This window comes from Rhincodon typus, chromosome 6 (genome assembly GCF_021869965.1).
Source record: "Rhincodon typus isolate 14 chromosome 6, sRhiTyp1.1, whole genome shotgun sequence".
In the NCBI taxonomy this organism is placed as follows: Eukaryota; Metazoa; Chordata; class Chondrichthyes; order Orectolobiformes; family Rhincodontidae; genus Rhincodon; species Rhincodon typus.
Genome location: NC_063337.1, coordinates 57,189,748 through 57,211,724, shown reverse-complemented (window position 1 = coordinate 57,211,724; position 21,977 = coordinate 57,189,748). Strand labels below are relative to the sequence as shown.

The following is a 21,977-nucleotide window of genomic DNA, read 5'->3' as shown; positions in this document are numbered from 1 at the left end:
GGTTTAAAACCCTTTCATTCTAATTGTTAGATGAAAGATGCCATTTTGCTCCCTCCTGCCATTTTGCTCCCTCCTCTTTTTAGTCTATGATCCTGGAAAAATGCCAGATAGTATTGTTATAATTATACAGAACTGATATGAGACACGCAAGATGTAAGTGTTCGAATCTTCAAATGATTTAATGTCAAAACTTCTTAAGTTAAATAGCCACACTATTTTTGCTTTGTATTTTTCCAGGTGTAGCAGCTATTGGGGGAGCATTTACAGAGCAAATATTAAAGGAAATGGCTTCATTTAATAAACATCCAATTATTTTTGCTTTGAGTAATCCTACCAGCAAATCAGAGTGCACAGCAGAGGAGTGTTATCGTCTGACAGAAGTAAGAAATCTATGTTATATTTGCTATGTCTAGCCAAGTTCTCAATTTATTCAAAGACATGTTTCATAGAAATAATGTAGGTTACATTGGCCCAGAAATTCCAATAGCCAGGATCATTTCTGCCAAGTGGACTGGAGTTACATATTGGGACCATGCAAAACTCCGACACAGCTGACTCTGAGGGAATTGCCGAGGAAATTGAAAATTTTGATGGGTAATTTCTCTAAGTCTGGAACCCTCTGAAAAAAACCCCTTAAAGTTGGAGAATTTGGAGAGTTCCAACTCACTTAAACTTAATGGCTACCCAGGAAAGGTTGCTGTAACTTTTAGACACCTATGGAACGAAACCTGTGACTCATCACTGACTCACACCCCTCCAGAGACATCACCCGCTTAATTTTCCAACACACATTAAACCTCTTGGCCCAGCCTCTGACACAATGCCTTCACTGGTCCGGAATGTTATCTTGCAACCTTTAAATAATTCCTGAAGTACAGCAGCGAGTGCTGTAACAAAGGAATATATCTTGGCCTGCATAGCTAATCCTGCACTGAGTGGATTTCTCCCTACTTGCCTGTGATGGATACATTAGAAACAGGCCATACTGTGAATTCTGGCCTGATAAATCACTGACAATCAGTCAAATCTGTTCTTCAGTTATTGGAAAATCTGGGCCAAAGGCTTTAAACATTTGTGGATATCCACTCAAGTGAACTTCAGTTCTCTAAGTTCTTTGAGAATCCTTCAAACGATAGCCCTAGTCATTTGGATAGATATGATGTTAGAATTACTCCAAACAGTCTGATTATCAAGTATTGGTGCTGTTGCAGTCTTATTCATAAATCTAATAAACGATTAATTTCTTGCACAATCTCAAATTAGATAATTTCATGAAATATGGTACTCATGTTTACAAAGAACAAAGAGAACAAAGAAAGTTACAGCACAGGAACAGGCCGTTCGGCCCTCCAAGCCTGCGCCGATCCAGATCCTCTATCTAAACCTGTCGCCTATTTTCCAAGCATCTGTATCCCTCTGCTCCCTGCCCATTCATGTATCTTTCTAGATACATCTTAAATGACGCTATCGTGCCCACCTCTACCACCTCCGCTGGCAACGCGTTCCAGGCACCCACCACCCTCTGCGTAAAGAACTTTCCACACACATCTCCCTTAAACTTTTCCCCTCTCACCTTGAAATTGTGACCCCTAGAAATTGAGTCCCCACTCTGGGAAAAAGCTTCTTGCTATCCACCCTGTCTATACCTCTCATGATTTTGTCGACCTCAATCAGGTCCCCCCTCAACCTCCATCTTTCTAATGTAAATAATCCTAATCTACTCAACTTGTGTTCATAGCTAGCGCTTTCCATACCAGGCAACATCCTGGTGAACCTCCTCTGTACCCTCTCCAAAGCATCCACATCCTTTTGGTAATGTGGCCACCAGAACTGTACGCAGTATTCCAAATGTGGTCGAACCAAAGTCCTATACAACTGTAACATGACCTGCCAACTCCTGTACTCAGTACCCCGTCCGATGGATGAAAGCATGTCGTATGCCTTCTTGACCACTCTATCGACCTACGTTGCCACCTTCAGGGTACAATGGACCTGAATACCCAGATCTCTCTGTGCATCAATTTTCCCCAGGGCTTTTCCATTTACACATAGTTCATTCTTGAATTGGATCTTCCAAAATGCATCACCTCGCATTTCCCTGGATTGAACTCCATCTGTCATTTCTCTGCCCAACTCTCCAATCTATCTATATTCTGCTGCATTCTCCGACAGTCCCCTTCGCTATCTGCTACTCCACCACTCTTAATGTCATCTGCAAACTTGCTAATCAGACCATCTATACCTTCCTCCAGATCATTTATGTATATCACAAACAACAGTGGTCCCAGCACGGATCCCTGTGGAACGCCACTGGTCACAGTTCGCCATTTTGAGAAACTCCCGTCCACTACAACTCTCTGTCTGTTGCCCAGCCAGTTCTCTATCCATCTAGTTAGTACACCCTGGACCCCATGCGATTTCACTTTCTCCATCAGCCTACCATGGGGAACCTTATCAAACGCCTTACTGAAGTCCATGTATATGACATCTACAGCCCTTCCCTCATCTATCAACTTTGTCACTTCCTCAAAGAATTCTATCAAGTTGGTAAGACATGACCTTCCCTGCACAAAACCATGCTGCCTATCACTAATAAGCCCATTTTCTTCCAAATGTAAATAGATCCTATCCCTCAGTATCTTCTCCAGCAGCTTCCCCACCACTGACATCAGGCTCACCGGTCTATAATTACCTGCTACCCTTCTTAAACAAGGGGACAACATTAGCAATTCTCCAGTCCTCCGGGACCTCACCCGTGCTCAAGGATGCTGCAAAAATATCTGTTAAGGCCCCAGCTATTTCCTCTCTCGCTTCCCTCAGTAACCTGGGATAGATCCCATCCGGACCTGGGGATTTGTCCACCCTAATGCCTTTTAGAATACCCAACACTTCTCCCCTCCTTATGCTGACTTGACCGAGAGTAATCAAACATCGATCCCTAACCTCAACATCCGTCATGTCCCTCTCCTCAGTGAATACCGACGCAAAGTACTCATTAAGAATCTCACTCATTTTCTCTGACTCCTCGCATAACTTCCCTTCTTTGTCCTTGAGTGGGCCAACCCTTTCTCTCGTTACCCTCTTGCTCCTTATGTATGAATAAAAGGCTTTGGGATTTTCCTTAACCGTGTTTGCTAAAGATATTTCATGACCCCTTTTAGCCCTCTTAATTCCTCGTTTCAGATTGGTCCTACTTTCCCGATATTCTTCCAAAGCTTCTCCGTTTTCAGTCACCTAGACCTTATATATGCTTCCTTTTATCTCTTTGCTAGTCTCACAATTTCACCTGTCATCCATGGTTCCTTAATCTTGCCCTTTCTATTCCTCATTTTCACAGGGACATGTCTGTCCTGCACTCTAATCAACCTCTCTTTAAAAGCCTCTCACATATCAAATGTGGATTTACCCTCAAACAGCTGCTCCCAATGCACATTCCCTAGCTCCTGCTGAATTTTGCTATAGTTGGCCTTCCCCCAATTCAGCGCTCTTCCTTTAGGACCAGTCTCGTCTTTGTCCATCAGTATTCTAAAACTTACGGAATTGTGTTCACTATTCCCAAAGTAATCCCCTACTGAAACTTCAACCACCTGGCTGGGCTCATTCCCCAACACCAGGTCCAGTATGGCCCCTTCCTGAGTTGGACTATTTACATACTGCTCTAGAAAACCCTCCTGGATGCTCCTTTCAAATTCTGCTCCATCTAAACCCCTAACACTAAGTGAATCCCAGTTAATGTTGGGAAAATTAAAATCTCCCATCACCACCACCCTGTTGCTCCTACATCTTTCCATAATCTGTCTACATATTTGTGCCTGTATCTCACTCTCGCTGTTGGGAGGCCTGTAGTACAGCCCCAACATTGTTACCGCACCCTTCCTATTTCTGAGCTCTACCTATATTGCCTCACTGCTTGAGTCCTCCATCGAGCCCTCCTTCAGCACAGCTGTGATATCCTCTTTGACCAGTAATGCAACTCCTCCACCCTTTTTATCTCCCTCTCTATCCCGCCTGAAGCATCTATATCCTGGGATGTTTAGTTGCCAATCTTGCCCTTCCCTCAACCAAGTCTCAGTAATAGCAATAACATCATACTCCCAGGTACTAATCCAAGCCCTAAGTTCATCTGCCTTATCTACTACACTTCTCGCATTAAAACAAATGCACCTCAGACCACCTGTCCCTTTGCATTCATCATCCGCTCTCTGTCTACTCTTCCCCTTAGTCACACTGACTTCATTATCTAGTTCCTTACAGGCTTTAGTTACTACCGCCTTAATGTCCTCCTCATTTGGTTCCCATCCCCCTGCCACATTTGTTTAAACCCTCCCCAACAGCGTTAGCAAAAGAGAACATTGAAGTCCTGCTATTAGAACTGTAAATGGGAGGTAACCCCTTTTCAGTGGGCAGCAAGCACTGGGGCAGCATTTTGCCGTGACAGCCAATTAAGAGGCTGTCATGCTCTCAGGTGCTCACGACCCAAGCAGAGAACCAGCATTCTCAACAGCATCACTGCTAAGAGGGGACTCCAATGGCAGGGGCTCTCATGAAGTGAGGTGAATTTGTTGGGAGAAGCTGGGCCAGGCAGATAGCCTTCCAGCAATCAGGATAAGGGTTGTGTGTATGTGTTGCTGCTGGAGGCTCTCCTTGGATCATGCAGCAGCACTGAGGAGGGACTTTGTTTCCTGGAACCCACTGGGAGATTGCAGAGGTTTATCTAGGAGTCTGTTGAAAATCTGCTGGGCTGTCTCAACATAGGCAAAATACTTTTGGGAGCAGAATGTGGCCCTTTTATTGGCCACTGAAGTTGCTCAATTCAGGCAATCTTGATACCAGGTTTCTCCTCACTGGCATTATGCCATGGCGATAGGAATATGTTGGACTTACCTCCAGCTTCTTCACGTCTTATCCGAACCTCAATGTTCTTGCTCAATTCACTTGTACCTACTGTGTACAGTTCTGGTCGCCCTGCTATAGGAAGGGTATTATTAAATTGGAGAGGATTTAGAAAAGATTTACAAGGATATTGATGGAACTGGAGGGTTTGAACTATGCGGATAGGCTGGAACTTTATTTTTCATTGGAGCATAGGAGGTTGAAGGGTGAACTTATAGAGGTTTATAAAATCATGAGAGGTGTAAATAAGGTAAATAGCAAAGATCTTTTCCCTCGAGGTGGGGGAGTTCAAAACTAGAGGGCATATTTTAAGGTGAGAGGAGAAAGATTTAAAATGGACCTGAGGGGCAACTTCTTCACACAGAAGGTGGATGGCATGTGAGATGAATTGCCAGAGGAAGTGGTAGATGTAGGTACAGTTATAACATTTAAAAGACATTTGGACAGGTACACAAATAGGAAAGGTTTAGAGGGCTATGAGCCAAATGCTGGCAAGTGGAGCTAGTTTGGTTTGGAAAACTTGGTCAGCATGGACGAGTTGGACTGAAGGGTCTGCCTCCATGCTTTGTGACTCAATGACTCTATCAATAAATATTAAGATTATAATGAATAATTGAATCAGAATATAAGAATGTCTAATTTTCTATTCAGAGAGATTGCCTATTGCTGATGCTTAACAATCTACATTTATACAAATATTTTATTAATAATTAGTAATGTTTTACATATACAATATATTCTGGCAAAAATGCTCAGTAAGGATATTGTGAATTTTTTTCTCATTAGTAATTAGTATATTAATAAATAGAAATTTGATTATCTGCAGGGCCGTGGAATATTTGCCAGTGGCAGTCCATTTGATCCTGTAACCCTGCCTGATGGTCGTACCTTTTTCCCAGGTCAGGGTAATAATGCCTACATTTTCCCTGGTGTTGCACTTGGAGTTATCACATGTGGAGCGAGGCACATGGATGATGACATATTCCTAATTTCCGCTGAGGTTTGCATCAGTTAACTTGCAGTTTCTTGAATTACTGCAAAATGTTAACTTAGTTTTTGTTTCTTTCTTTTAAATTGATGGCTGAGCAACAAATGTATATTTTTGTAAGTATGTCTGTAAAAGGTAAAGTCGCCATAGTCTCAGAGGACCATAGGGATAGGGCTGTTCTCTCAATAGAGAGATGACTGGTGGTGAGTTTAGCCTAAAGGTCACCAGTCTTCGGCATGGGGAAAGGTTGGGAAGGCGGCGCCTTCATCATAACCTCATGGAATTAAAATAATAATACAAAAGTTCACATCTCCGTATATACAAGTCTTTGACTATCGTATCTTTTAAGTAAAACATTAAGGCAAGAAAAAGATAAGTTGCATTTGTATAGTCCCTTCAGGTAGGTCAAAAATTTTCCTATATATTATACTTCTGACTTGCTGAACCTTATTAGCTGTGGGAAAGATGAATTCTACAACCTCAATTTCTTTTGGGTTTTTTTCCTACCAGAATGCAATTGTAATAATTAAACGTTAGTTTCTAATTTTCATTATTGCACAATCCACTTAATTTAAAAAGAAGCAGAAGAAAATGAAACTGATTAGTACTTCCTTGTGTGGAAAACAAGTTACAGTCATCAAAATTAATATGTAGGATCAACCTTCATCCATACTTCAACCCTGATCATTTGTGTGTGTATATTTATATGTTATATAATATTTGTATTATTATACATATCACTTTGAACCAACAGGCTGCTGAAAGAATGAAAATCATGTTTGTATTTGTGGCACCATATACGTGTGCAAAATGCACGTTGATGGGCATAAACCATGTCCTTTATCATGCTTGGAAATTGGGCCACTGTAAATATGGTAATATTTTCACTACGACTGTGTAGCAGAATTTTCTTATATCTGTATCTTGTTAAAACTTTTAAAAGCTTGCATCAAGGATGTGATGTTATCACTATACTATTAATACAGTGACCCAGATCCGGTCATGGCAGATGGTGGAATTTGTACTTGATAACAAAAAAGGTCTGGAATTAAGAGTCTAATGATGACCAGAAAACCATTATTGATTGATTGGGAAAAACCCATCTGGATCACTAACATCCTTTAGGGAAGGAAACTGCTGTCCTTACCTGTTCTGATTTATATGTGACTCCAGACCAACAGTAATGTGGCTGATTTTTGACTTTAGGTGCAGATTCAGAATCCTTTTTGCCATTTTCTTCAGGTTTCTTTATCTCCAGTCCTCATGGTCTCCTTGGAATCACCAAGCATGGAATTGGGGACCTGCACCCAGCTATCTCTGAATGCCGCTATTAAACTAGCAGTTTTGAGGAGTGTGACAACATAACCCAATGATTGGTCCCTCTAATTTTACACTCACTTCTCCTTGTGAAAAAATACATTTGTCAGCAGTAAAACCTTTCAGAGTTTAATTCTTTACTTTTTAACAATGTAGAGCTAAGCAGATGTATTGGTAAGCAGAGTATTTGGTAGAGATACATTAATGATACTCGGTCATAATAATTATTGATTGTCCCAATTCATATTTTATGCTGCATGTATCCTAGTTGTATTGATTTGAGATTTTTCTTTTATCCAGGTTCTTGCTGAACTAGTAACGGAGAAGGATCTTGCAGAAGGACGTCTGTACCCACCGCTCAGCACCATCAGAGATGTTTCATTCAAGATTGCCACAAGGGTATACAAACATTTTTGTTTGTTAAGTGCAAATTAAACTGTTGCAGTTGCAAAGAGCTGTTGTTATTTTTCTGAATGCAGTGAAGCAGTAGACCGAGACATGGTGAGACATGGTTTTAGTGGCACATGATCCTAATTTGTTTCTTTCATTTTTATTTCCTTTCCTTTTATCAGTGGGTGCAGTTTGCAACGACGTTACTTTAACTCTAGACCAGTCAATGGAGTTAACTAATGCAGAGATTAACTAAAAGCTTTAAATCAAACCTTTGACTATTATTGGTAAGAACCTCTATGTAAAAGATATTCCCTATTTGTTGAGGCTGAAAGAAATAGAGTTGTGGGGCAGTTTCCACAGATTGGAGACAAATACATGTGTTCATATTCACAAAGTGGTGCAAGTCAAAACTTAGTAATTAGAAGCTAGTTAAGTTGATGTTACCAGGAGAAATTGTTGGAGATATATAGACTAATCATTTGGAAAGATTGTGATGCTGGATTGCAGTGATGACTGATATATAAATTTGCAGGCTGTGGAGTTATTGGTGAAATTTTAAGCCAAATTGCAAAGTGGCCACATTGTCCAAGGCAGATATGGGTTTATATAGTGATTAATTTTGTCTGTTATCTAAAGAAAGATTACCAGTATTGGAGGCAGTCCAGATGAGATTTACTTGGATGATCCCAGGTATGGAGGGACTGTGAGGAATGATTGTGTAGCTTTGGCCTGTATTCATTGGAATTTAGAAGAATGAAATGTGACCTTATTGAAGCATACAGGATTCTTAGGGGACTTGACAGGGAGATGCAGAGAGGTTATTTCCCCTGTGTGTTAGAGTCTAGGACCAAAAGGCATAATCTCAGAATTAACATTTAATACAGAGATGGGGAGGATAGTGTGTCTGTGGAATTCTTTACCGCAGGGGCTATCGAAACTGGATCATTGAATGTATTCAGGTCTGAGATAGATGGATTATTAATCAGTGTCAAGTGGTATAGGGAAAAGGGAGGAAAGTGGAGTTGAGGATTATCAGATCAACCATGAGATCATTCAGTGACAGAGCAGACTTAGTGGACTGCATGGCCTCTTTCTGCTCCTGTGTTTTATGAATATGGTTTGGATCAATTCTGTTATCACTACCCACAGAATTGTTATATAGACTAAAGGCAAAATACTGTGAAGAATTCTGAAGAAGAGTCGAACTGGACTTGAAACATTAACTCTGTTTCTATCCCAACAGATGCTGCCAGACCTACTGAGTTTCTGTAGCATTCTCTGTGTTTGCTGTTTAAACTGTTATTCTTCACCATTTTTATTAATAATTTGGATGAAGGCATCCTCTGTACAGAATTCAGATTTGCTGACGATATTAAAAATTCTGCAATGCAACTAGACTGCAGACTAATTTAGATATATAAGGAAAATGAACTCTGTATACAGACCATCAGCAGTAACAACAGGTGCAGTTGGACAGGTGCATGAATATAAATGGTTTAGAGGGATGTGGGCCAAATGCAGGTAAGTGGGACTAGTTTAGTTTAGGAAACTTGGTAACTCAATGGATGAGTTGGACCAAAGGGTCTGTTTCCATGCTCTATGATTCCATTATAGTACTTGTATTGCAAATCAGATGGCTTAACAGAACATCCACCTATCTAGAAGCCATAAACTCTAAATCAAATTCTTTCTGTACAGTCCTCTGTCGCAGCACTTCCCTCTCCTCCAACAAAATTCTCCTTAAAGTTTAATTTATGAGCCATGATTTTGGTCACTAATTCTAGTGATCTCTTATTAGCTTGAATATCAGAATATCAATTTTATTAATCATTTGTAAAGTATTTTGGCTCTTATGGAATCTCAGAGTCATTCTAAACAGAAACAGGCCCTTTGATCTAACCAGTCCAAGCTGACCATAATCCCAAACTAAACTATTTCCACCTGCCTGCACTTGGCCCATATCCCTCCAAACATTTCTTATTCATGTACTTATCCATGTCTTTTAAACGTTGCAACTATATCTGTATCTACCATTTCCTCTGGAAATTCATTCCTCACACAAACCACTGTATAAAAAGGTTGCCCCTCATGACTTTTTAAAATCTTTCTCTTCTCACCTTAACAATATGACCACTAGTCTTGAAATTCCCCACCCCATGGAAAAGACACCTGCTGTTCACCCTATCTATACCATTAATGATTTTAAAAACCTCTAAGGTCATGCCTCAACTCCTACGCTCCAGTGAAAAATGTCCCAGCCTACCCAACCTCTTCTTATAACTCAAACCTTCCATTCCTGGCAACATCCTGGTAAGTCTCTTCTGAATCCTCTCCAGCTTAATAATATCCTTCCAGTAACAGGGCAACCAGATCTAGACACAGTACTCCAGAAGAGGCCTCACCAACCTGTACAACCTCAACGTGATTTCCCAACTCCTGTACTCTAAAGGTCTAAGCAATGAAGGCAAATGTACTAAATGCCTTCTTAACCGTCACCCTTATCTACCTTTGACACAACTTTCAAAGAACTATGTAGCTGAACCCCTAGGTCTTTCTATACAATAACACTGCCAGGGCACTACAATTAACTGTAGAAGTCCTGTCCTTGTTTCTTTTACCAAAATGCAATACCTCGCATTTATCCAAATTAAACTCCACCTGCCACTCCCTATCCTTTTGGCCCAATTAATCAAGATCCCTTTGTAATCTTAGATAACCACCTTCATTATTGATTATACCATCAATCTTTGGTGTCATCCACAAATTCACTAACCATGCCTCCTAAATTCTCGTCCACATCATTTATATTAATGACAAACAAAAGCAGACCCAGCACTGCTCCCTGCAGAGCGCACTGGTCACAGACAGCCTGTCTGAAAAACAACTCTCCACCACCACCCTCTGTCTCCTCCATCAAGCAAATTTTGTATTCAATTGACAAGCTCTCCCTGAATCCCATGTATTCTAACTTTACTAATCAGTCTACTATGCGCTAGTTATTGTCAGTTTCTGCCGTTCTAATAGCTTAATTTCCTCCTTCCCTTTTACAAACTCCACCTAAGACTCCTGTCCTTCTCTGAGAGTGCAAGCTGTGGCTTTAAAAACATGTATGAATTTACTTTGTTTCAACGGACAATATTTAAACCTGACTTATTCTCACACCACCTCCATGAGGGAAGAAATATTTCAAAATCCTGATACCCTCCTGTGGCATTGATGTTTTTAAAATTTACAAGACTGTTTATGTTTTATCTTTTTATTTTATCATTTATAGATCATGGATTATGCGTACAAACATAATCTTGCTGCCTGGTACCCTGAACCTGAGGACAAAGAAGCATTTGTTCGTGCTCAAATCTACAGCCCTGGTTATGATTCCTTTGTATTAGATAACTACAAATGGCCAAAAGACGCCATGGAAATCCAGAAAGTTTAGTTTTCTGTGCCACTTAAGTCATGACCGAGAATAGGTTATCAAAGCCAGGTAACCTTAATTGCAAACAAACCACCAAAAATATCTTCACTAATAATCTTGTAGAAGTTCATGGCAGTTTTTGAATTCTTTTAAATTTCTTTTTTATTCATGCAGGAATTATTGATATTTCATGATTGTATTGTTATTTCCTCCTTTTACATGCCATTTGAACAATTTAGATGTATATACTAATTCTGCACTTCATTATCACTATGACACCAAAAGACAGGCTCTCGGCTGATATTCACTGAACTGTCTGATCTTATATGAGACTTATAGGTATGGTGTCATCAGCATTTTTCACAATAGTTAAGTTGCTTTTCTGAACATGGCCACCATTTTGATTCTAGATTCATATGTATGATGCCACTGTTTTAGCCTGAATTCTTACTCTTCTCACATACTGTTCTGACTATGGAATAAAGGAGCCTAATTTAGCAATGCAAAGAGTGCATGGGATGACATTCCCTAGGAATTTAAGCTAAAACTGTGTCCATATTTAAACAACTTTGAAGATGCCCAGAAAAAAAAACTGGAGAATGAATAACAAAGTACATTATCCACTAAAGCATTATCTTTTCATCTGTAGAAGTTGCGTTGAATCTAGTCCAGACTGATTGACCAAAAGCCATCTATTTGAGATACACTAAACTTTTCCAAATTAAACAAGTTGGTGGTGGCATTTGAATTAATAATATGCCATATCCCATAAGAATGCCTTCAGTGTAAATTATGAATTGCTAGGGTGCAGCAGGAAACATTTTCTGAAATTGGACCCAAGACATGATGACTTGTTCAGCATTCAATTGAATGCTGTTTCAATACCTAAAATTAGATAGTATACATATATATACACTGTTTCCAAGCACAGAGATTCTGCGTCAAAGATTTATAAAATAAACAATCCAATGTTGCTTTTAGCCACTTAACATATACAAAAGCTACTTCTCGTATTATTGTTTGGATATCCTGGAGTCATCTGATCTGTTACTTGTGAATATCTGCTGAAAACATCAGGAAGCTGAGATTTTTTTTTATTTTGAATATTTGTTGCTGAAATATTTGATATGTTCCCCTGCATGATGAATTTATTTCCTTTGTTTTTCTAAAGCTTAAGATAGCAGGTATTTCAAGCATTCCTGTTGTGCTTCAATGTCATTGTACTAATTGTACAAAGAACATAAACCAAGAATCCTGTAAAGGTGAATGTTGTAGGAGAACAAAATGTTGAATAAATCATGGTCTGTAAATCATTTGCCATTCTTCATGATTGCTAGCTGTGAAAAAGAGCTACCAGAGCTATTGTGGAGCAAAATATCTGAAAACCATCAACTATCTATAGTTATTTTCCCTAAAAAGGCTTCAGAATAAACTACAATATATGAATGTTTCTCTGTCCTGGAACACAGCTTGTTTTGACAATGGAATTTATTTGGAAGATCTTACATTGTATTAATGAAACTCCACATATTTTAGATCTAGTCATCTTGTTAACCTGTGCTACCAGCTTTATGTATGTTAAAACTCGGGTCAGTTACTTCCGTCTGCTGTGACCTTTGGCATTACCAGAGAGTAAGTGACACTGTTAACTTGCATTTGCTTGGTCTCTTAAAGTTGAAAGTGCTCTAACATTTGAAAGATGATTTTGAAGAGTAGTAATGCTAAGTTTACAGAAAATAGTTTTGTTTCAGGAGGGCCAACATTAAATGATTCTTGGTTATATATTGTTGTCCTATTTTATGATCTTCTTCCTCTTGCAGCACTGGAGCCATCCATGGACACTGACTTCCTCATTCACCTCTGCCCAAGCTGCATTTGTTAGTCAGGTTAGTCTCCTGTTACCATTCCTAGGGGAAAAAAAAGCTTCTCTCCTGGACAGCCTTCAGGAGAATTTTAGGAACGTGATGCTAAAGGTGGCACCAGTTTTTAACTGCTCTGTAACATCTCCAGGGATGGAGGTGATGAACAGAGGTTGAGTTATGCTCCTGGGTTGCAGAGAGTGAAGTGCTGTCAAGGTCCTTTTCAATATGGCAAATAGAAGGTCCTGGTGAGGGACAGAACCGTAGAATTTGGTGTTTTACCCGTACATGTTTATTTGTAATGAGCTGAGAATAAACTGATCATTTGAAAAAACTTAATCTGCCCCTGAGCAGAAGTACTTCCTGCTTTAACGCCTGCATCTGCTCTTTGTCTCAAAACCACAAGATTCTGTCCTATCTAAAGCCACAAGCTATATAAAATGATCAAATGGAACTTTTAGAGCTGACTGTACAATGGTGAGCAAGGCCATTTTTTAAAATTTTAGCTATGATAAACACTATAGATGTTTACAGATTGTCTCAATCCCTGAAAGTTACCAAAATTTGGAGCAAGATATGATTAACATGTCTTACATTTCATAATACGTGAATCCTGATCCACATTTCCAGATGTGTTCTAAAGTGCAACTTAAAATCTGAACATTAATTCCTGTGTTCTGTATTGGTAACCTTATAAATAAATTGCAAAAGCAATCTGGGTGTTCCTTCTTGCTTGATAAATTCCTTTTCCTTGTTTGTCTTAAACAGGTTTTTGTTGTGACAGTTGGAATCACTGACATTGACCCTTTTACCCAGCACTGGCCCTTTCCTGCTCTTCTGGCATTTTGTCCACAGTTGTTTTCACATATAGCAATAGGAGAAGATTGGTGTGAATTGGTGCAATTTCACCAAATCTCAATAGAATAGGCGATGGTGAGGTTGTTGACTTGCTCACTGAGCTGGCTTGTTCTCATTCAGACGTTTTGTCACCATGCTAGGTGACATCATCAGTGTAGCCTCCGCTTGGAATTTATACTGTTTGGTCCGTTATGGTGAGTAGTGTCATTTCTAGTTTTGATCTGTATGGGTTTGTATATGGGGTCCAATTCTATATGTTTGTTGATTGCATTACGGATGGAGAATCATGCCTCTAGAAATTCCCATGTGTGTCTGTCCGATGTAATGTTTGTGACAGTCATTGCACGATATTTTGTAAACCACATTGGTTCTGCATGTTGTGGGAATGGGGTCTTTAATCCTTGTAAGTGTTTGTCGTAGAGTCACCATGCAAGGACTGCCACAAACATTACATCGGACAGACAGGAAGGAAACTAGCCATCAGAATACATGAACATCAGTTAGCAACAAAACGGCATGACGAACTCTCCTTAATATCAGTACACTCAGACAATGAAGGCCATCAATTTAACTGGGACAAGGTAACCATAGTAGCCCAAGCCAAACATAGTCATGCACGGGAATTCCTAGAGGCATGGTTATCCACCCATAACGCAATCAACAAACACGTAGAATTGGACCCCATATACAAACCCATACAGATCAAACCAGAAATGACACAACTCACCACTTGTCTGAGTCAGAAGCCTGGCAGCAACTTAAAGGTAGCTTTCTGATGGTACGTGGGAGGGCTATCAGTACTGCCTCTCACTGGACCCATTACTATGCCTCATGAATGAAGAGCCTGTTGCTTCTCTTTTCACTTTTATACCTAGCTCCCACTCTGACCATTTTTTTCTTGGCATCATTCAGTGATTCAGAGAAGCATCTCACAAGTTCGAGGAACTGCACTTCTTGACTAGGCTTTTTACATTCTGGCTTGACATTGAGTTTAATTATCATCAACCATAATCTCCACTCCATTTTGTTTCTTTTTGGTTTGAGACATTTTTAAAATAGTTAATCATAATCCCTTTATTTTGTGTTTGAACAGTTGTTATTTTGCCATTTTGTAATGGTCAGCAAAAATATATTCCAGTCAAAAAAAGGACTTGATTAGAAGGATGAACAACCCGTCGTTAACAAAGGCAATCAAGGAAAATAAACAATAAAAATACTAAAGCATACAAAGCAGTGAGAATGAGTGGCAGGCTGGAAGACTGGGAGATTTTTAGGAGCCAGCAGCCAATGAATGAAAAGCCAGTAAAGAGGGAGAAAACTGACTATGAAAGTAAATTGACAAGAATCTAAAAACAAATAAGAGCTTCTATGGATATATATTTTTTTAAAAAAAGAGAATAGCTAAAGTGAGTATGGAAGCCTGGGGAACTGATAACAAGAAATAGGGAAATGGCAAATAATTTATACACTACTTTGCATCAGTCTTCTATGGAGAACTGTAAACATTCCAAAGGTATCAAATGAGCAAGGTGCTAACAAGAGTAAAAAAATTATAACAGTCTCTACCCCAAAGGACAAAGTATTTGACAAACTAATGAGACTGGTGGCAGACAAGTTGCCAGGACCAGATGGGCTGCTGCCAAAGGTTTGAGACACATTGGTCAAAATATTCCAAAATTCATTAAATTCTGGCAGGGTTCTGGTGGATTGGAAAACCACTAATATGACACCCCTGTTCAAGAAAGAGGGAGACAAAAGCAGGAAAATATATACCACTTGGCCTTGACCTTGTATTTGAGAAAATGCTCTCGTCCATTATGAAGGAAGAATATGTAGAAAAAGTTAGCAAAATGGAAGAGTCAAAAGGAAAGGGGAATCACATTTGACAAGGTGCCAGATTATTTGAGGATATAACAAGCAGAATTGATTAAAAGACAATGGGTTGATGTTGTATATTTGGATTTCCAGATGCAGTTGATAAAGTGCCGCATAAAAGATAAATGAACAAGGAGGTCATGGTATAGGGGTAATGAATTGAAGATTGGTTAACACACAGGAGAGAGAAAGTTGGGATTAATGGTCCTTTTTCAAGTTGAAAAGATGTAACTGGTGGAGTGCAACAAGGATTAGTCCTAGGGCCTCAATTGTTTACTTCCTATAGGAGGAGGGAGCAGAGTGTAATGTATCCAAATTCACTAATGATTCAAAAATAGGTGGGAGGGCATGTTGTGATATGGACATAAGCAATCTGAAAGGGGATATAAATAAGTTGAGTGGTCAAAAACTAACCAGATGTAATTTACTGTGGGACAGTATGAGGTCATGCACTTTGATAAGAAAAATCAAAAGGCAGACTATAATTTAAATAGAGAGAGAGACTTCAGGAAAGTGTAACATAAAGAGATTTGGGTGATTTTGTGCATGAAACACAAAACATTGGTATGTAGGTGTTGCAAATAATTAAGAAAGCAAATGGATTTTTAGACTTAAAATAGGGACGTCTTGTTACAACTGTACAGGATTTTGTTGAAGTGCACTGAGAGTGTGGTGTACAGTTTTGGTCCCCGTATTTAAGAAAGGGTACACTGGAGGCAGTTGAAGAGAGATTCACGAGGCCAATTCCTGGGACGAATGGTCAACTTACCAAGATTGGCGAAAGAGGTTAAGCCTTTATTCATTAGAGTCAGAAGAAACATGCAAATTTCTGAGTAGGGTTGACAGCATAAATAGTGAGATGTTTCCGCTAGTGGAAGAATCTCAGACTAAGGGACATAGGGTCCACTTTGTTAAACTGAGATGTGAAGGAATTTCTACTCTGACGACAGTGAATGGGTGGCATTGTCTATCCCAGTGATTGTGGAAACTAGATCACTGAAAGTATTTAAAGAGGAGGTAGAAAGATTTTTGAAATAACAAAGTTGAAAGCTATGAAGAACTGACATGAAAGAGTTGAAGCCTGGGCAAATCAGCCATGACCTTGTAGAATGTCAAGGTAGATTTGAGGGCCTGAATGGCCAACTCCTGTTTCTCTTCATATGCCTGTGTTCATATCTCGTCTCAACACATGCCGCATTATCATTCCCCTTGGTTTTGTACCATGAAACCTTTTGCATCTTAATTTATCCAGGCTCAAACCTGATTACATGCCTTACCTTTTTTACCTATCCTGCCCCATTTGGCTTTATATCGAGCATATTATGATCCTACGTTCTGATGAAAGTTTACAAACCTGAAATGTTGGGGCTTCCTCTCATCCTGAGATCCTGTCAGACCTGATGAATATTTCCAGCCTTTTCTGTTTTTGTTTCCAATTTCCAGCATCTACAATATATTGCTTTGGTGGTGAACCTCATTTGGGATTCTCCTAATCAACCAGCTTTTGGGTGGAAGATTGGTTTAAAAAAAATTCCCTGTTTTGGTGCATAGAGCATCTGAAAATGAAGTTAAAGCTGCCAGTTGGAAATTCCTCAGGGTTAGCCAACGATGATTCTTGGGAGAAGGAAGCTTTAGGTAAGATGCTTTAGACGGCTGGAGTCAAGGCTGCCAATGATGGAATAAAACAAGGAGATTGAATGTGAGGCAGAATCAGGGAAATGAAGAATTCCAGGAGTGGAGTGTAGGGGCTGCTGACATTTGTTGAGCTGAAGGAGATTACACAGATGGAGAGGGTGAGATGTATTGATGGCAATTAAACAAAAATTTGCCAAACTCAAGTTGTAACCAAGCGATTATTTGTTTGTGGTTCTGCTTTTTAATTTGTCTCCAGGTTCTTCATATTCCCTTAACAGAAACTCTTTCTCAGTCCTAACTGTGTCACTGGTATCCACAAAGATCACAACTAGATCTTTCCCTTCCTACTCCAGGTTCATCTCCAGCCCTGAGAAAACGTTCATGGCATAAAAGGGAGCACAAAGATTCAGTTACATGAGAAGGCCATCATAATGATGCAAGAGGCTAAAGGCAGTAACCTGTATCAAAACGTGCTACCTAAATCTAAATGTAAATGTCACTGCCACCATTTCTGTTTCATATGGCTTCCAGTACCGCACACCCATCCTTTCAGGTCACTTTATCCCTCAGAAATCAGGACAAGGAAGAGATGTGCAAGGGAATGGCAACAAATCTGACTAGCCCACATCTGGTGTCTGAAAAACCTGAGGCAGCTATGAATTCCTTATGTTCCAGGACAATGTGCACATAATTTCAGTAACGTCTTGGTGTGGTGATGCACCACCTACATATTTCAAGAAGTGGTACAATTTCCTATTTATGAAGACGTCAGAATGATGATTTGGTGCCCTTATTAGGATGTGGGTACAACAACAACCCCCATATTTAGGAAAGGCCTGCTAATTCTTAGACCCCATGGCTCTCTGTGCCTGTGACATTACATCCGCAGGAAGTTTATGTGCTCCCAACCTGAGCAAAGATGGCATCTGCGGAGGTATGTGGTCAACTCCTGGAAAGGACTAGAAGCATCAAAATTCAGAGACATGGTAATCTTGAGCGTCACTGGTACTGGATTTTTTTTCACCATGGCATTGGATTGTAGAAAGCTATGGAACAGATGGATTTGGGTGTTATTGTGAATGGCATGGCAGTACGGTAACTCAGTGGTTAGCACTGCTGCCTCACAGCGCCAGGGTCCCGGGTTCAATTCCACTCTCGGGTGACTGTGCGGAGTTTGCACATTCACCCTGTGTCTGCATGGGTTTCCTCCGGGTGCTCCAGTTTCCTCCCACAGTCCAAAGATGTGCAGGCTAGGTGAATTGGCCATGCTAAATTGCCCATAGTGTTCAGGGATGTGTAGATTAGGCGGATTATAGGTGGATGGGTCTGGGTGGGATGCTTTGAAGGTTGGTGTGGACTTGTTGGGCTGGAGGGCCTGTTTCCACACTGTAGGAATTCTTAAAAAAAAATCACAGAAAGCTAGATCTAAGTTCATTGGGGAATAGGGAAAGCAAATGGAATGTTGGCCTTTAATTCAAAAAGACTGGAGTATAAAAGTAGGATGATTTTGCTAAAACTATAAAAAGCTCTAAAATCATAGCTGGAATATGGTGAACAGTTTTGGGCCCCTTAACTGATGAAAGATATAATGATATTGGGGGCAGCCTAAAGAAGGTTCAGTAGGTTGATAGGTTATGGAGGAACTTTCTCATGAAGAGAAGTTGAGTAGTTTGGCCTTGTACTCATTGGAATTTCGAAGAATGAGAGGCAAACTTATTGAAATATGCAAGATTTTTAGGGAACTTGACAGGGGAGATGTGGAAAGATTACTTTCCCTTATGGGAGTCTACGATCACAGAAATAAGAGTTTGCACATTTAAGACAGAGAATAAGGAGGAATTTCTTCTCTGGGGTTGGTGAATCTGTGAAATTCTTTATCACACTGGCCTTGTTAAATATATTCAAGGCTGAGATAGACAGATTTTAAATCAGTAAAGAAATCAAGGGTTAATGGGAAAACACAGGAAAGTGGAGTAGAGGGTTATCAGATCAGCCATGATTTCATTGAATGTTGGAGCATACGCGATAGGCTGAATGACATACTTCTGCTCTAAGTCTTCCAGTCTATATACCAGTAAGCAATTTACAACCAGGTGTCACCCTGGTTCTCAGTCATATCCAGATATGACCTGTGCAATCAGTAGACTCTTATCTCAGGGTGAGACCTGGTTGTCCTCCTCCTGCCTGATGTAAGCTGTGTTGCCTCCAATTCCTGGCCTTGTTCTCTCCCTCTGGTGCATGTTGCTCCTTCTCATATATTCTATGGATGAAGATGTGAAGTTGCCACCTGTCATTTGTACCTTCTTTACCACAATGTACACATTTCACCTCATCTGCACACTATCCTCCCAACTATGCCCAAGGCATAAGAGGTAAAAATATATGACCTTCTAAGATCACTGGCCCCTCACTCCAACTCTTTTGGCTGTTAGCCACAAATCTATGTTTAAATTTGTTCACCTTCAGTGACACTTGATAAAAAAAAATTAAAGCTCTATCAAAGATACGCAAGTTCTCCAAAAGGTTACCTGAGATCTCCAAGAACTCAGAGTTAATGTTTTGGTATCTAGTGACACTTATTCAGTTCTGAGGAATGGTCACTAGCCCTAAAACATTAACTTTGCTTTCTGTCCACATATGCTGCCAGACCTGCCGAGTTTTTCCAGCAATTTCTGATTTTGTTTCTGATTTCCAGCATCCGTAGTTCTTTTCTTTCTCCAAGAACTTTGTTATATTTCCACCTTTTGCCAAAAGTCATATCTTATAAGTTGTGGTCCATAAATCTTTCTGATGAAATTTATTTCTGAAAGAAGGTAGCTGTGCTGTTAAATGTTCCACTTCCTCCATGTACACGGCATGTGTGTTAAATACATCCCAGCCTTCTCCCTCCACCATGATGAAAATGGTGGGTGCTAGATACAGTTGGAGGCAGGTATGGTCAGGACTTCCAGATTTGGAACTCCAATAAATTTTCACTAACCATAAATTCTGAGTCAAAGTGGCCAGATAGCTTCCTCCTTCCCTAATACATCACAGTGTCCAAAGTTTAGGCTCCAGCTCACCAACTCACCAACTCTGAGCTGATGTTCCTGAAGCAGCAGATACTAATTTGCAGATGTGATTGTTGTGAATCATACTGGTATTCACCAATACCTACATTTTACAGCCACAACAAATCAACAACCCTGCCATTTTTGTTGTATTTTGTCTAAGGAATTAGGGTCTCAAACTTAGAAATATCACAACAATAAATTGCAGATATATGATTTAACCAGCAAAGCTTTACATTTAAAAACTGAAAGAATTGTGGATGCTGGAAATCGGAAACAAAAACAGAAATTGCTGAAAAAGCTCAGCAGGTCTGACAGCATCTGTGGGGAGAAATCAGAGTTAATGTTTCTGATCCAGTTCTGAGGAAGGGTCACTGGACCCAAAACATTAACTCTAATTTCTCTCCGCAGATGCTGCCAGATCTGCTGGGCTTCTCCAGTATTTCTGTTTTTAAGTTTTACATTTAATATTCCCATGGTGTTAGTTTAAACTAGTGTCTCAGCCCGAATAAGTAAATTAAAACCAATCATCTACTAGTTTATCAAGTTTAATTTCTTTGGCTGTCAGAATTCTGATTTCACTATGTTCCCCCACCTCCCCCCAGTTCAGATTACTCCTTATTCTGTAGAAAAATACAAAAAAAACTCTTCACTTAATGTGGTGAATTTCCTTACCAAATTTCCAATCACAGTGCTCTATCAGAACTGTATTCCTCGAAACAGAAAACTAATAAATCAGTCTGCTTCAGAAAATTCGTGTCATGAGCCCAAAGTTTCAGTCCATGACCAGAGCTTGTTAGCAATGGATAAATTCATTTATTTTGGCAACAGAGTCTCTTGAGCTGTCCATACTGACAATGAGACAAATGCAAGAATTCCCAAACGCAAGACTTTTAAGCGTCAGTTTGGAAATAAAAACCATGAGTCCTTCTACCAAACTGCATATCTGTAGCGCAACAGTCTATCCCACTCTGCTCTCCATGTGCAAAACTTGGACCATGTACCAGCATTAAATTGTGGAGCTCAATCACTTTCACATGAGCTGCATTCAGGAGAACAAAATACCAGGTATTGAAGTGCATACTCAAGCTGTCATGCCAAGCACTCAGACCATATTGGTACACTCAATTTTGAGTTAGCCTGGTCATGTAGCCAGAATGCCTGACACTGAATGTACTAAAGTAAATCCTTTGTGTAGAGCTCAAGTCTGAGTTGAAATCTCATGGTGGTCAAAGGAAGCTCTACAAAGACTCTCTGAAGCTTCACTTTGTGGCTTTAATATTGACTCTATCCAAGGTCATTATACATAGTGTGCAAAGTTTGATATTTTTTTCTGTAATTTTCATAGATATATACCCAAAGTCTACAGAAATTACTTTTTAATTTTAAAAATTATAAGTTTTATTGATTTCTCACAAACAAAACTGACAATGAGAAACAATAAAGTATTAAAAACACACACAAAATAATAGTTCTTCGACAAGTGATTAACTTTTGTCACATTCAGTAATGCAACTGGGATAATGCAAACTTAAATAACGTAACTTTTTCCCAGAATTTTGTATTTGAAGTGGTAAAAGTTAGTATTTAGGAAGTTGAATCAAAGAGTGGTCATTTTTTTCAGTGCAAAACCATAATACGGTATAAAATTCTAGGAAAATCCTTTGCAGTTTCTACTCACTATTATTTGTTAA

At 39.6% G+C, this 21,977-nt stretch overlaps 1 protein-coding gene across 1 annotated transcript in view; it reads left to right on the top strand.

Annotated features, from left to right (window-relative positions):
• The window catches only part of LOC109931073 (NADP-dependent malic enzyme-like), a 169,560-nt gene extending 155,981 nt beyond the window's left edge, over positions 1 to 13,579 (top strand). The window contains exons 12-15 of the mRNA XM_048598202.1: positions 238 to 380; positions 5,720 to 5,893; positions 7,499 to 7,597; positions 10,866 to 13,579. Coding sequence (XP_048454159.1) covers positions 238 to 380; positions 5,720 to 5,893; positions 7,499 to 7,597; positions 10,866 to 11,027 — 578 coding nt within the window. The 3' untranslated portion in view covers positions 11,028 to 13,579. The remainder of the gene's footprint in view (positions 1 to 237; positions 381 to 5,719; positions 5,894 to 7,498; positions 7,598 to 10,865) is intronic.
• The last annotated feature ends 8,398 nt before the right edge of the window (positions 13,580 to 21,977 follow it).